The sequence below is a fragment of the Meleagris gallopavo genome, chromosome 3 (genome assembly GCF_905368555.1).
Source record: "Meleagris gallopavo chromosome 3, MGAL_WU_HG_1.1, whole genome shotgun sequence".
Taxonomy (NCBI): domain Eukaryota; kingdom Metazoa; phylum Chordata; class Aves; order Galliformes; family Phasianidae; genus Meleagris; species Meleagris gallopavo.
This window is the reverse complement of record NC_139406.1, coordinates 48,524,168-48,539,008: the sequence shown is the minus strand read 5'-3', so window position 1 is coordinate 48,539,008 and position 14,841 is coordinate 48,524,168. Positions and strand designations below refer to the sequence as shown.

Here is a 14,841-nt window from a genome sequence, read left to right as displayed (position 1 = left end):
GAAGAGACTTGCGTAGTGAGTAACGTGCTTTTTATTGTTTAATAAAAAAAAGTGTCTTTGTGGTAACTACTTCTTTTAAAAAGATGTATAAATATTGACAGTGCGAACATACTGTACCAGTCTATGCCTTTCAAAGAGTCTCTATGAAATATTAAGTCTAAAATACCCAACTGCCTATAATTCATGAACAGTTTCTATCTTCAGCCCTCTGCCTTCCATGTCTGATTTCAATGGCAAGCTTCCCTTCTGAGGCTTTGCTGATCACAGGATGCCCGTGCACTTTGGAATTTCTTTTGGTACCAGTGCCTCTGCGAGTAATGCTCAGAGCATGCTGAAGTCTAGCCACAAAGTGCAATCACCTGATTGCTTGGAGATCTGGGACTAGCTGAGAAATTCCAGCTTGGAAATTACAGCAGTGTTAATTCTGAAAAATGGAGTGGTATAAGCGCACACTGATGATACTGTAGTGCTCTAGATACGTCATTTGCAGCACATTCAGTTTTCTAGCCATTGCCATGTGTGCTGGGAACCACTCTGAGCTTTTCCTCTGCCTTAACTTATCAGATAACCTTCTAATGACTGACTCTGTGCTTTACTGCTATTACTGGGCCCAGTGAACTGTAAAAATAACTGATAATTAGCCAGAAAAAAATACCTAGCGTTAGCACTCATAACTTTAATGAATATCTTTTCACCTTCCTAAGTGCAGTGAAGAGACAATACTCTTTTCTCTTTCTCCCTCTTGTCCTTTGGTTTTGTGATGAACGTGTGTTGTTAGTGTCTGGAGGAAGTTGCAGTTCTGCTTTGGAAGACTTTCTTGCTTCTTCTAACCTACAGTGCTCCACCTTTGAAACAATATGGAATTCAAACATCTGGAAAAAAATAAGAAAGATATGAAGAATTAAGAAGTGCTGAAGTAGGCTCTGTACCACAAACTCAGTGTGATGACCATGTAGGACCTCAGAAGTCTTAATTATTTCTACAGTTGAAGATCTGATCACAGCTCATTTTTTTGCTTGTTTGTATCTTTGTAAAAAGCGTGCATCAGTTGAGTCGCTGCTTGGTTTTGTTTTCATGCATTTTTCTAACTTGTTTAATTGCAGCATTTATTCTTTCTTCAATTGACATTTGGAGCATGAATGTGCTGTTCACATACAACCATATTCGTAGGACTGGGTATTTGACTTTTATGCAATGTATGGACATTTCTACGAACACAGACATTTGTGCACACAGTTGAAATTCTCCCTTGGACGGGGGGCATTAAAGTGTAGACGTTATTATAATTCCCTATAGATTCTGTCCTAGTGGTGTTTCCAGTTGGCTGAGTAGCAGCTTTGTTGGAAGGGAATTGGTAATGAAATGCTAAGATGAGTGTGAAATGGTAGTCTGTGCTCATGACAAATTGGGTTGCGTTAGAAGAAGTACTTCACATTGAGTGCAGTCACCGTCAGTATTGCTGAGGCTGCAGATGGAGTACTCTGATCAGTTTGGGGCATCCCAGTTCAAGAAATATACCAAGAAGCTGAAGATAGAGCAGGTCTACTGACATTGTTAGGGACCTGGAGCATAGGGCGTACTTGAAGGAGTTGGTCTGGCAATGCGGAGACCAGGGTGCTACCTAATAATTGCCTCCACTTTCTTGAAAGGGAGTTAAAAAGATGACCAAGCCAAATTCTTCTAAGGAGAGGCAGGTAGTATAATATTGACAACAACAGCTGTAAGTTGCTCCTGATAGTCTGAAAACTGAGTATCAGGACAAACTTCTTCACTGGGAGTGTGGGGTGACTCGGGAACAAATTACCCAGAGAGGTGTGGAGTCTCGCTGATGGAAGGTTTTTGAGACCTGCTTCTTAAGATGGAGCCATAGAAGACAAGTTTAAGTATTGTTGACAACCCTCTTGCAAGTTAAAGATGGTATTAAGGCAACCCTGAAGATTCATTTCCAGCTACCTTTTAGAAGATATATATGCCTCATTTACTTTACATAACTGAAATAAGTTTTACCATGAATAAAATTGCAAAGCTGCCAATTCATAATGTTTGGACAATGTCATAACTACTGCAATATGAAATTAATCCTTTTTTTTTTATTTTTAGTGTGGTGCTGTTGGCTTCTGCATCCCATCCAGCAGGTGAAGTGGATTAAGTTGCTCCTTTTTCAAATTTCCATATTGCCTTTCCTTTTCATGCTTCTTTTTAGAGGCCAGTCTTCATAGAAGGAATTCTCTGGAATTCCATTACAACATGACTGATAATATTATATTGGTCAGACAACGTTGTGTAATTCATGTGATACTTACTAATATCTTTCTGAAGTGCCCTTTGCAAAGAAGCAGCATGAGACAACCAGCAAAAAACAGCTTCTGAGGTGATACATGGTAAAGAACAAGGATTCCCTCGCTGAACACAACCTCTTGAGAGCAGTGTTCCAGCACTCACAATGTTCTTGAGTTTCCTTCTCTGCATGCAAACGTTCAGTGCTATGCAAACGTTTTGTTTTGTTGCTTTAAGATGTATTGCATCCCTGTGGCAGGATTTGAAGTAGCGAAAGATTACAGGCTAAAGTAACAGAAACTGAATATTTCCACCATAACTGAATGTGTCTAACCTTTAAAATGATAAAGGTGTCTGCCTGTTGCTCCCACTGAAACATTTTCCGAATCAGAAAAGCAAAGGAAAAAGCATTTAAATGAACCTGAATATCCCATTTAGATTGGTGATTTATCTTGTGTATCTAGCATTTCCCCATCAGAGCCAGAAATGCATTCAAAAAGTATTTCAAAATGGAGCATCTTCTTAATCTGCAGAGCCCAAAGGCTATAGGAGCCCCAGAATTTTTTTTTTTTTTTTTTTTTTTTTTTTTACTACTGCTATTTTGTTGCTATTGAGAGCAGCCAGAGCCCAGGTTCTTGGAAATGCAAGTACTCGAGAGCTCTGCCTTGATCTGGGAGGACTCTCTGAAACCTCATGACTTTGCTCTGTGTCATAGAGCTCAAATTCCAAAGGGAGAAGCAGCTAACATGTATCCGTGTTTCCTGTTGCTTCAATAGGAACAATCACAAGCTCTGAAATAAAAGAAGCCACTAGCACTGGCAACTATTGATTCAGCAGGATCATCTGTATTCTAACAAAGAATGCTCTTAAGTCTTACATAATTCCTTTCCTCCTTTCATGCAAAGGCAGGAACTGACTAGAATCAAGGTCACAGAGAAATTAAGCAGACTAGAAATGTGAAAAGCGTCATAAATGAAAAGTCAGCCAGCTGTAAAAACTCAAAGGAATGTTAAACTAGTAATGTTCATATAATTACTGTTCCCTGCTTTTAACAGAGGGTAATTTATTTTTTTTTCCTGTGTTCCACTGAATATATTGCTTTGTCCCTCAGGTGATCTCTTCAGTGCCTTGGACTTTCCATTCCTCTACTTCTACAGATTTCATAGCAGTTGCTGTGCCAGGTAACTCTTCTGTTCTGTGGATGTGTGAATTTTTTCATAATAAGAGATAATGTTAAGTTTCAACCTTGACCCTCAGTTAAAAACTCCCGAGGATTCAAAACCTTTGTTATACCAGTTTGTGCTGGCATAAACCAATAAAAATCCAGAGAAATGTATCGGTTCATACCTGTGGCTATTCATTTGAAGGCATGAGATTCAAATGTGCTGGACATTATCTTGTCACAAATGAGGTAAATGTGATTGCTTGAGTATGTTTTCTGTAGGTCTTAATTACCTCAAGAAATTTATTTGGAAAAAAAAAAAATTGGAATATTTTTCCCCTCTAAAAAGAAATTTTTTTTTAATGCTGTCTGATGACAAAAAGATTTCCTGATTGTTAGGAATTCTATTTGTATTTTGATTCTGCATTAAAAGGTGTTAATAAAATTATTGTTAAATAATTTCCCTGTCTAGATAGTTTTATGGTATGGAAGTGTTTTTTGTTTGTTTGTTTTCGAGAATGAACTGTACACACTATATTATATTATATATATTGCAGTTAGCTGTTGTTGAATAACTTATTCCCCTGCAGGTAGGTGAAATCTGTTTCTTCTTGAAGAATCATAGAATGGTTTGGATTGGAAGGGAACTTTAAGATCACCTAGCTCCAACCCCCTGCTATAGACAGGGATACCTCCTTCTAGACCAGGTTGCTCAAAGCCCCATCCAGCCTGGCCTTGAACTCCTTCAGGGTGGAGGCATCCACAACCTCACTGGGCAGCCTGTTCCAGTGTCTCCCCACCCTCACAGTAAAGTCCTTCTCCTTGGGGCTGTTCTCAAGCCATTCTCTGCCCAGCCTGTACTTGTGCTTGGGATTGCCCCAACCCAGGTGCAGCACCTTGCACTTGGCCTTGCTGAACTTCATGGGTTTGTTACGGGCCCACCTATCAAGCCTGTCCAGATCCCTCTGGCTGGCATCCCTTCCCTATAGTGTGTCAACTGCACCGCTCAGCTTGGTGTTGTCTGTAAACTTGCTGAGGATGCACTTGATCTCACTGTCGATGTCACCTACAGAAGTGTTAAACAGCACCAGTCCCTGCACTGATCCCCGAGCATCACCACTTGTCATTGGTCTTCATTTGGACACTGAGCCATTGCCCACAACTCTCTGAGCATGACCATCCAACCAATTCCTTATCCGGCGAGTTGTCTATCCATCAAATCCATTTTTCTCCAATTTGGCAACCAGGATGTTGTGCAAGACGAAGTCAGATGCTTTCCACAAGTCATGGTAGATAACATCAGTTGCTCGTCTTTTATCCACTGACACAGTATCTCCATCACAAAAGGCCACCAGGTTTGTCAGGCATGACTTTCCCTTGGTGCAGTGATGTTGGTCACCACAACATGGTTAGACAGGTTTAATGGATATTTAGCTATCCTGGATATTCTCTTTCTGTTAGAATTTTACTGCTGTTGTAGACTTCTGCTTCTGTTTCCGTTGACCCTGCTTCAGTATGTATATATTAGATGGCACTGTACACTATACTCTTCTAAAACAATTGAAGAGGAATAGATGAAGAAACAAGCATCTCAGTTGCCCTCCATCTTGTCACGTAGTGTCTCTGCAGATGTAAAGAATTTGATGGAAACCTCTACAACTTAAAGTAAGGGTAACTGATGCAGATAAATATTCTACCTGCTCAGAATATCTGAGGCATTAGTAGTTAGATGCAAACTACTCAATGTATTTAATGAAACAAATGTATATTTAATTGTGATATCAATATTTCAGGTATGATAATTAGCTGTTCTGTCTGAATTACACCAAATATCTTCAAGTCACTTTGACTAATAGCACTTTTCACCAGGGCAGAAGGTGCAGAACAAATTTTAGTCAGCTACTGGGCTTTCAGAACACTGAGGAGTGGTGCTTCACTGAACTGTCTGATTTCTCAGGGTGGGATGCTCTGTGACTGGTAGCTTCTGTTTGCTTCTGTTTTTTGTCACTAAAGCGTTGTCTTTCTTAGCTATGTCCACTGGGGTCTTGTGCTAATGGCTCAGTGTAAGAAACCGTAGTGCCTCCTGCTCCTGGGCAGTTATCTTACACTACCATTTGTTGTATGAGAAATAGGTGTGTATTGACATGTGGTTGAGACATGATTTTCTACGTGCCTTGAGCAGGAAGCAGCACTATGCTCAGGTGCTGGAGTCCAGCACAGAAATTCTAACCTGCTATTGCAGAGAGGATGGCAACTGTCAAGAACTGCACACCCATTTCAAGGACTAAGGCACTTTTTGCTGCACCACCTGATGGCTCCATTGATCCTATTTCCTTTACCAATGCAATTTCCATGGTAGTTAGTAATCTCTCCTGCCTCATAGCCATATGTATCTTGAAGTCCTTTTCTATTCCCTCTTGCAAATTTACGCTATTTAAATGTTCAGAGAGTATGTTACAAGTAGAAAAAAATACACAGTTGTCAGCCTCATGAGGTCCAATTAGCTATGGAACAAAGGTAGCCTTGGCTACAGGAGGGACTACTATCCTATATGACTTTAGAGTCAAAATTAACTCCACTGTCAATAAGAGCTTTGGAGTGTTCTCTCTTTACTGCTATTGAATCTCCTACCTGTTATCTGGGAAAGATATTTGAGTTCTTACTTAGAAAATAGGTTTCATGAAGTATAAATAGCTTGAAAGCTTCAGGAAGCAGCTTTCCTATGGTTATCCTTTGGTTCAACCTCTGTGGAGGTGGAAGTAAGTTTCGTGCCAACCATGTGGCTTCTCTTGGAATCAGCATTGCCTTTATTCAGAGCTGTTTCAAGTGTCTCAAGTTAAATATTTGACCCCATTTTTCCAATAATCTCTACTTTTCTGATTACACAAGTATATTAGAGACTAGCCATTAAGATTTGCTTTACTCAGACTTCAGTCACTGACTGAACAAAACCCCAGATTTGCTGGACATAATGTAAGCTCTTTTGTTGACCAGCTTGCTTTGTTCAAATGAGATTAACACTACTTGAAGGGTGCCTGTTCAGATCTACATTAGGAAAACTGAGATGCTTGTAAAAGACTGCTTAACTGAAATTAAGAGACTTTATTGACAAGTTTTCCCTGTCCTTTGCAGTGGATTCTTGGGATTCTTTCTGATGTTGCACACAGTGAAGCTGAAAAGCAGCACAACCTCAGGGCAATACGCAGCTTGGAGTTTCCTTGCAAAGGTAAGAAAAAGAATGCAGGAGGACAGAGGAAATCCTGTATGTCCTTAGTTTCCCCTGCTATTCCTACTTGATATGGCCCGTCCATTCAGGCTGCTCATAGACATTTAAGTATCCATCAGGTATCATTTGAGTCCATAGTAAACTTGGATCATTAGCAAAGATAAAAGACTTTGTATAGACCAAGTTCAGTGTAGCTGTTCTGATTAGTGTAGCTGAGGATTTGGCCTACTGAATTCATGCAATGTAAATAAAAAAATACTAAAGGTGTTTTGGAGAAAAATGTTCTTCCTGATAGTGTGTGCATCAGCTCTTTCCATTATGTCAGAATCAAGAACTGAGAGCAGTTCTGTGAAGGTAAGCACCAGAACTCCCACTGCCATCATCATGGGACAGAGAATGTCATGTGCCTTGACATTATCAGAGTTTCTGACAGTATCTGCCACAGTGTTCTTGTATCCAAATGTGGCTGTTACTGGATGGTCAATTAGGTAGATGAAAGACTGGGTGGATGATCTGGCTCAGATCATAATAGTTAACAATTCCTGTTCTTTCTAGAGGCTTGTGACAGCTCAAGTAGATAGGAGTATATCCTGGAATCTATCCTGTTTAACATCTCTATCAGAGAATAAGAGATGGTAGAGTGAGAGGAACAGCTACTGAAGCTGCTTGGTTTGTTCAGTGTAGAGAGCTTCATTATGGTCTTTGTGGCCTACAGCTTCCTCACAAGGGGAGTGAAGAAGCAGGTGCTAATCTCTTCTCTCTAGTGACGATGATTGGACCCAAGGAAACAGCATGGAGCTGCGTTACAGGAGGATCAGATTTGGTGTTAAGAAAAGTTTCATCTCCAAAAGGGGGTTGGGCAATGGAACAAGGTCCGCAGGGCAGTTGTCACAGCACCAGGATGCATTTAGACAATACTCTGAGATGTATGGTTTGAATTTTGAGTGGTTCTTGGTGGGAGCTAGTGGACTCAGTGATCCTTGTGTGTTCCTTCCAGCTTGGGATCTTCTATGATTCCATGAGTCAATAGCAACAATGACTGTTGCCCTCCAGAGGGACTTGGACAGAGTGGAGGTATGAGTCTTGCATAATTCAGTAGGGACACATGTGAAGTCCTGCACGTAGCAAGGAAGTGTCCCTGACAATATTACATACTGGAGACTGCCTGGCTGGGAAGCAGCTCTGTGGGAAAGAACCTAGGGATTTTGGTAGACAGCAAGCTCACCATGGGCCACAGCATGTCCTGGCAATAAAGAAGACCAAAAGTGTCCTGAATTGTATTAGAAGTAGCAAAGGCAGTAAATTAATGGAAGCCATCATTTCCTTCTACTCACCTCTTGTTAGACCCCATCTGAAGTTGGGAATCATAAAATCATAGAATCATTTTGGTTGGAAAAAACCATCAAGATCATCAAGCCTGATCAATAACCTGACTTACCAAGTCTAATCACTAAACCATGTCCTTTTGTTCCATGACAATATCTCTTAAATGCCTCAAGGGATGGGGATTCCACCACTGCTCTGGGCAGCACATTCCAATGCTTGACCACCCCTTCCACTAAGAAATTCTTTCTAATGTCCAATCCGAACCTTTCCTGGTACAACTTGAGGCTGTTTCATGCATCCTATCACATGTCACCTGAGAAAAATGACTGATACTCTCTTTGCTGCAACCTTTCAGGTATTCGTAGTGAGCAACGAGATCTCTCCCCAGACTAAGCAAGCTCCGTTCCCTCGGTTGCTCCTCATAATTCTTGTTTTCTAGCCCTTTCACCAGCTCTGAACACATCTGAACAATTTAATAAACTTCTTGTGGTGAGAGGTCTCAAAATGAACATGATATTCTGGGTGCCACATACAAGGGAACAGTTGTTTTCCTAGTCCTGCTGGCAGCACTAATTTTGATGCAGGCCAGGATGCCCTTGGCCCTTTTCTGCTGGGCAACTTCCCAGACACTCTTCCCCACGCCTGTACTACTACATAGGGATGTTGTGACCCAAATGCAGGACTTGACACTTCGCCTTATGGAATGTTATGCAGTTGAACTTAGCCCATTGATCTTGCCTATACAGGCTAGAATTTTCTTTAGGGTCCTTTACTACAAGGAAGACACTGATGAACTGTAGTGATTTTAGCACAGACACCAAGATAGTCAGGGGGCTTGGTGATCATGCCCTCTGAGGAAAGGCTGCAGGACTTTGGATTTCTTCAGTCTGGAGCTGAACAGCTGGAAAGATCCCTCTGGGAGAAAGTCCTTCTGGGGGACACTTAGCAGCAGCTCCTTCAGGTATTCTAGGGGAGCTGAGCAGTGTCCGTCTGTGAAGGCTTTCAAGATCCAACTGCAGAAAGTGGTGAGCAACCTGCTCTGATGCCCTTAGATCAATTCCTGTTAGAATTACCCCATGATTTGTGAATTGAGAGTCTGGCTGTACTTGTTGTAAGTTAGTAACAGCTCATTTATTAAATTATCAGTAGTAAATAGAGTCAGAAAAGCTAATCTGACTCCTTTTTCCTTGTTAGATATTACTTAGCTTTCATTACCCTCAGCTAGGTCATATGAAAACCACAACCTTGTTATGTTGTTGATGGTCACAACTTTCCTACTACACTGAATGAAACTATTACCTTAAGAAAAAGTAAACTTGCACAATATGCCTCTTTAGAATCTGTACTGAGACTATTCTTTGTTGGTTTGGGGTTTATTTTTGGCTTGTTTTTTTCTTTTTCTGGCTATAACAAGAAGGGAGCAGTGTGGCTCATTTTTGCCTTACCAACTATTTCAACTTTGTACAATTCACACAGTTTCTCACAAGTTTAAATTTTTCACAAACATTCTGACTGCACAGATTTTAATGCCTTACCTTTCTTCATGCTCCTTGGTGTCGGGTCAGCTGACCTGAAGCTTACTTCTACATTTATGATTTTTAATTCTCTCAACTAGACATGGGAATAGCTGGCTCTGCTAGTAGGTATCGTGTATAACAAAAAATGTTTCTACATGTGGTATTTATGACCTATCTGTAAAAAATTTAAGCAAAGATGTGTTGTGAAATATACTTTAAGCAGTTTGGGTCCTTCCCAGCTGAAGTGAATCAGAGCCACAAATTCTGGACTGGATCAAAGCTTTCCCAACGGTCAAGTATTTCTAGATTTGTGGGGGTTTGGCCAGGTCTAGAAAGAAATTAGACAAAGTTTGTCCCAGCCACTGTTGTCAATGAGATTACATGCTTTTGTGGCAACTGAACATTTTAGCTTGTAACACTGTGATAATTCAGTCTGTTCTTTAGCCTTAAAAATCAGCATGCAGAGTGTGGTATCACACTCATCTCACTCAGAAAGGTTTTTGTAACAGAAAAAATTAGTTCTCTTCCCACTGTAACTTCTAACCTAGTGCTGAAATTATATATCTTGTCTTCAATTCAAAGAGGGAAATAAGCAATAAGGATATTTCTATAATTTCTGAGTAATTTTATCAAAACTTGAAGCTTCCTCAGACTCTTTCACTAGTGTTTAAAGCTCACTATGAGAATGTTTTAGGGCTCAGTTATACCCATCCGAGACAGTATTAGGACTATGGAGGAACTGCTGCTCTGAGTGCTGAAATGCAAGTGATTCTGGGGTAGAAGACAGTGAATGCTTCAAAAATTCAGATACAGATCAATTTTAGAATGGGACAGACACAGACGGGTAGAAAGCAATGACCTGAACGGGTGTTTGCCTGCAAAGATAAGGGTTGACCTACCAGCTCCTGCAAAATTCTCACCAGCTATCTTGTAATGATAAGGAACCACTGATTTACATATGGAGTAGTTAGGAAGAATCATATCTATGTGATTAGTAATGCTGCTTCCTGCAGATGTTAGGAGGCATTATAGGTACATACTGATCCAACTCAAGCCTGGATGTGAGGGCTGTCTCAAACACATCATAAGCCATGAAAGGCACAAAAAAGCAGTATTTAAGTAGGCACAAAAAAGCAGTATTTAAGTAATATTGTAAAAATATCTTTAAACTCAAGTGTGCAACTCCTTTATGAAAGGAAAGGAAAGGAAAGGAAAGGAAAGGAAAGGAAAGGAAAGGAAAGGAAAGGAAAGGAAAGGAAAGGAAAGGAAAGGAAAGGAAAGGAAAGGAAAGGAAAGGAAAGGAAAGGAAAGGAAAGGAAAGGAAAGGAAAGGAAAGGAAAGGAAAGGAAAGGAGGGGAGGGGAGGGGAGGGGAGGGGAGGGGAGGGGAGGGGAGGGGAGAGGAGGAGAAAAAGAAAAGAAAAGAAAAGAAAAGAAAAGAAAAAAAAGAAAAGAAAAGAAAAGAAAAGAAAAGAAAAGAAAAGAAAAGAAAAGAAAAGAAAAGAAAAGAAAAGAAAAGAAAAGAAAAGAAAAGAAAAGAAAAGAAAAGAAAAGAAAAGGAAATTGATGTGGATAAAGAATACAGATAAAAACTATTTGAATTTGGACTTGGAGAAAGAGATCCAGTGAGGGGGGGAAGGGGAGGAAGCCTGGGTAACAACAGCAACTTTACATTCCCACTCGAGCATTTTTCTTGTATTGAGTAGTGCCCTAGATTGTCCTCTTAATCTCTCAGTCTGACTTCAGTTTTTACCAGCAGTTGGAAAGGAGAAGCACTTGAGTCCAGAATATGTTTATCCTGAAAATGAGCCAAGAAGAGAGAATGCTGTAGCCCTCAGACAGCAAGCAGCACAGGCCTCTAGGGAGGTGCAGAGAATTGCAGAATCTGTTTTCCATTTGGATGCTTTGTACCTATGTGACTGACAAGCTGGGGGCTGAGATCATTGCCACCATTCATTTCTTGTTAAGTACTGATAGACCAATAAACTAGCCATGAGATTTAGTTGGGCTTCTTTAGGGATCCAAGGATACATTCTTTGTGAAGCCCACATATTTGGCCTTCCTGCCCTTTAATATTTCATTCACTTAAAAACTAGAGCTGGGTCATAACTTGCTTTTACAGTGGTTACTTTGGCGGTGGCAACTTAATCATTGCATGAGGTCTTTAAATTCTTTCCCGTAATGATTTTTGACAGCTTTCATGTCAAAGCATTGCTCTGTGCATAGACAGATGAAGCACAGGTTTCACCTGTGTGTATAACCCTGCGTGATATCTTTGGTGACAAACACACTGCACTTGTGCTGTGAAAGCAAACATTGTGCACATTAGTCATATCTGTATAGATTGGTGAGGAATGCCAAAAAATTGCTAAAGTGATTTGAAAAACAAATAAAAAAGTCGTTTAAAAGCCCAAGAAATACGGAATGCTTTGTCATAGCCTTGCACAGATTTAATCCCCAGGAGAGCAGGGATATGAAGCTGCATGAGATTTCTTGTTTTAATTTGAAAGCTGTGCTAGCATCATGGGTTGTGTTCTGGAAAGAAAAACTGGAGATACTCATATATACAGACAGAAGCATCTGGTGAGAGTGCTAATGAGCCCTAACAATGCTGTCAGGGAGTTTGTTTAGATTAGGGCTGCCAATCTATATCTGATGATTATACCTGCTAGTGCTTCTAAAAATTAAGCAGCAGAAATAAATTGCATCATGAATAGAACGGAACAGTGGTATCTCTTAACTTTCAGCAAGATACTTGTTACTTATGAATTTATACTCCTATTTCTTATTTAGTGTTATCCCAGTAAAACTTGTGGCAGTGAATCCAGCTTGATTCCAGTAGGAACCTCCTGAGACAAGTTTTATAAGGTGGAAGAATGAAAGGGAAGGGCAGTAGAAGGCGGGTTTAGGATTTTCTCTTTCTTCCTCCTTTCTTTGAAGAAATGAAGTTGAATAACTGCGATCAGACTGCACTGAATTTTTCACAAGTTTTTTTGTACATTGTCTGGAAGAAAATTTATGCAGGAATATGCATGTCTTTTTTTTATGCCCATCCAGTGGAAAATTGTTTAATCTCTAGTGTATCTGAATCATGTTGGAAGCTCCTTGATTCATAAGAGCGTCTACCAACAGCTGCTTTGGTTCCTTGTTTGTTAACTTTAGAAGCATTTGCTCCAGGTCTCCCCATATTTTATGCTGGCTGCCAGGCATTGCAAAAGTACTTTTGCAGGAACATCTGAAAGAACATCTTTTCCACAGGTCCCACAAAACTAACTGTTGTCCACTGTACTTATACTCCAGCAGTTTTGGTCATCCCCCAGAATACCTAACAGCTATTCAGGATGTCTCCTGTAGTCTCTGATTTTAGATTTTGTGTCTGTGTATCTGCTCCTTAGGTCCCCGTCGTGTCTTGAAGAGAAAGAATAGAGTATATCCATCTTTATATGATAAGGGATGATAACACTCCTAAAGATTGGAAAGCACTGACATTTTTTATTAAAGCAGAAATTCACTTTTTTCCCCACTTCTCATAAAACAGAGCGGCTACAGCTGCAAATCTTCTGGGGCTCCTAGCCTGGTTATGCTTACTGATCCTCTTCACACACAGCAATTGACTTAAGAATTTTATTACTTAATTTAAAGAGGCAAACCAACTCAGAGAAATAAAACAAATTCATCTCTTTTCTACATGTTTGCAGTTTTAATCCTTTTCCTGAAGCACGTGCACTCCTAATGTGAATTTCTTAGTTCCTGTCTTGTTACTGCTACTTAGCATGTAAGTGCTATAAAATATTCTGGTCCATAATATTATCTCCTTACTTCTGCTCAGCGGTGTTTACTTACAGAAATAAGTGCCATTGTAAGAGTCTTGCTATTGGCACCAGATGAAACAAATGGCTCCCTCGTGCATCTCTGCCCTGTTGGGAGAGGATTCCGGATAAACACTTGTGTTTAAAGATTTTATGTGTGTAACATAATCAGAAGAAAGTGTTTGGCTGCCTGGCACTTGACGTTTGGTTGTACTGCAGACTGAAGTTTCTCTTCTTTGTGTGCTGCTGTATGCAGCACAGTGAGATTTCTTGGCTGAAATGATGTGCTTTCTTGGCATAGGCCTTGAAAAACTTTGTGCAAGGATGTCATAAACTCCCACTGCAGTTCCATAAACACAGTATGCGCTGCATGCAAGGCTGTCTCAAGATCTCTGCTCCCTCGACCTGGAAAAACTGCAGATGCAAGGCAGAGAATCTCCCTGTGAGAGGCAGGTTTGTGTGCTAGAACCGACCAGTCTGTGCTGGTGGTGCACCAGTGGGGTTTGCAGTGCATCTCTAACAGAGAGGGTGTTTCCACAACCCTAATGATTTCACGTATGCCAAGGAGGAGTTAAGTAGAAGTGAGCTTCCTCCATCTCCATGCTATATGTACTTTTATGCACGTGGATATGCACGCACCTGCATAAACATGACTAAGGATGGTAAAAATTCTCATTAATTTGTGGTCAGCCTCACTGTATGAAATATGTAATTTTATTCTTGACACATGTACTTGAGTCCTGTCAGTCACCATGGGGATGGTAAAATACCTTAGAAGAGAACATGTGTTTCTCAGCTGAACTTGACGAGCTGGTGAGGTAATCAGTGTGCTTTTAACTGCATCTTGTAGATTATAAAAAAGACCAGTTGCAGAAACTTGTAAGTGTAGGGTTTTGAGCAGTTTCCATGGAGACAACTTGATAGTTACATTGTAGCATCCAATACTAATTATGCCATGTAATTGTTGGGAAGACATCGGTCTCCATAACAACACCTCTGTGCTACATGACCACTAAGCTAAGTGGCACAGGCTCCCTGGGGCATGAGCACAATTCAGGAAAGCTGTCTTGTAAGAATAGCTGAGACTTATTGGAGATTTTGCATCTCCAAGTAATGGCAAGTTTTCAGATATTTATTAACAGGCGTTATATAGGGCTACAGTTGTGTATCCACTGAAAATGGCAACTGTACAACTTCTGGGCATGAAAGGGTCACATGAAAGGGTTGTACTGCAGTACAACCTGTGCTCAATATAATAGACTTACAATCTCAGCAGACACGAATTGATAGATTGAGCCCAAAGAGATGCTCTGAATTAGTTTTTCTTCTGTCCATCATGAATATCCAGTGCACTGTGCACATTTGGGATTGCCATTCTTTTGAACATAAAGATAACTTCAGCATTGCTAATTTGGAGTATTTTTTTCTCCCCTGCCCTTGAGAGACTGTCTCTATAGATTTGACAGTAGAAAATGACCATTTAAAAGTAGATTTTGCCTGATGTGTGGAATTTTGAATTGCAGAGG

At 40.3% G+C, this 14,841-nt stretch overlaps 1 protein-coding gene across 6 annotated transcripts in view; it reads left to right on the top strand.

The window, feature by feature from the left end:
- Positions 1-14,841, top strand: part of SLC35D4 (solute carrier family 35 member D4) — a 70,349-nt gene that overhangs the window by 20,385 nt on the left and 35,123 nt on the right. For all 6 annotated transcript variants that reach the window (XM_085220889.1, XM_085220886.1, XM_085220888.1 and 3 more), the window contains exons 11-13: positions 2,101-2,135; positions 3,389-3,458; positions 6,572-6,665. In XM_085220889.1, the coding sequence (XP_085077015.1) occupies positions 2,101-2,135; positions 3,389-3,458; positions 6,572-6,665 (199 nt within the window). The remainder of the gene's footprint in view (positions 1-2,100; positions 2,136-3,388; positions 3,459-6,571; positions 6,666-14,841) is intronic.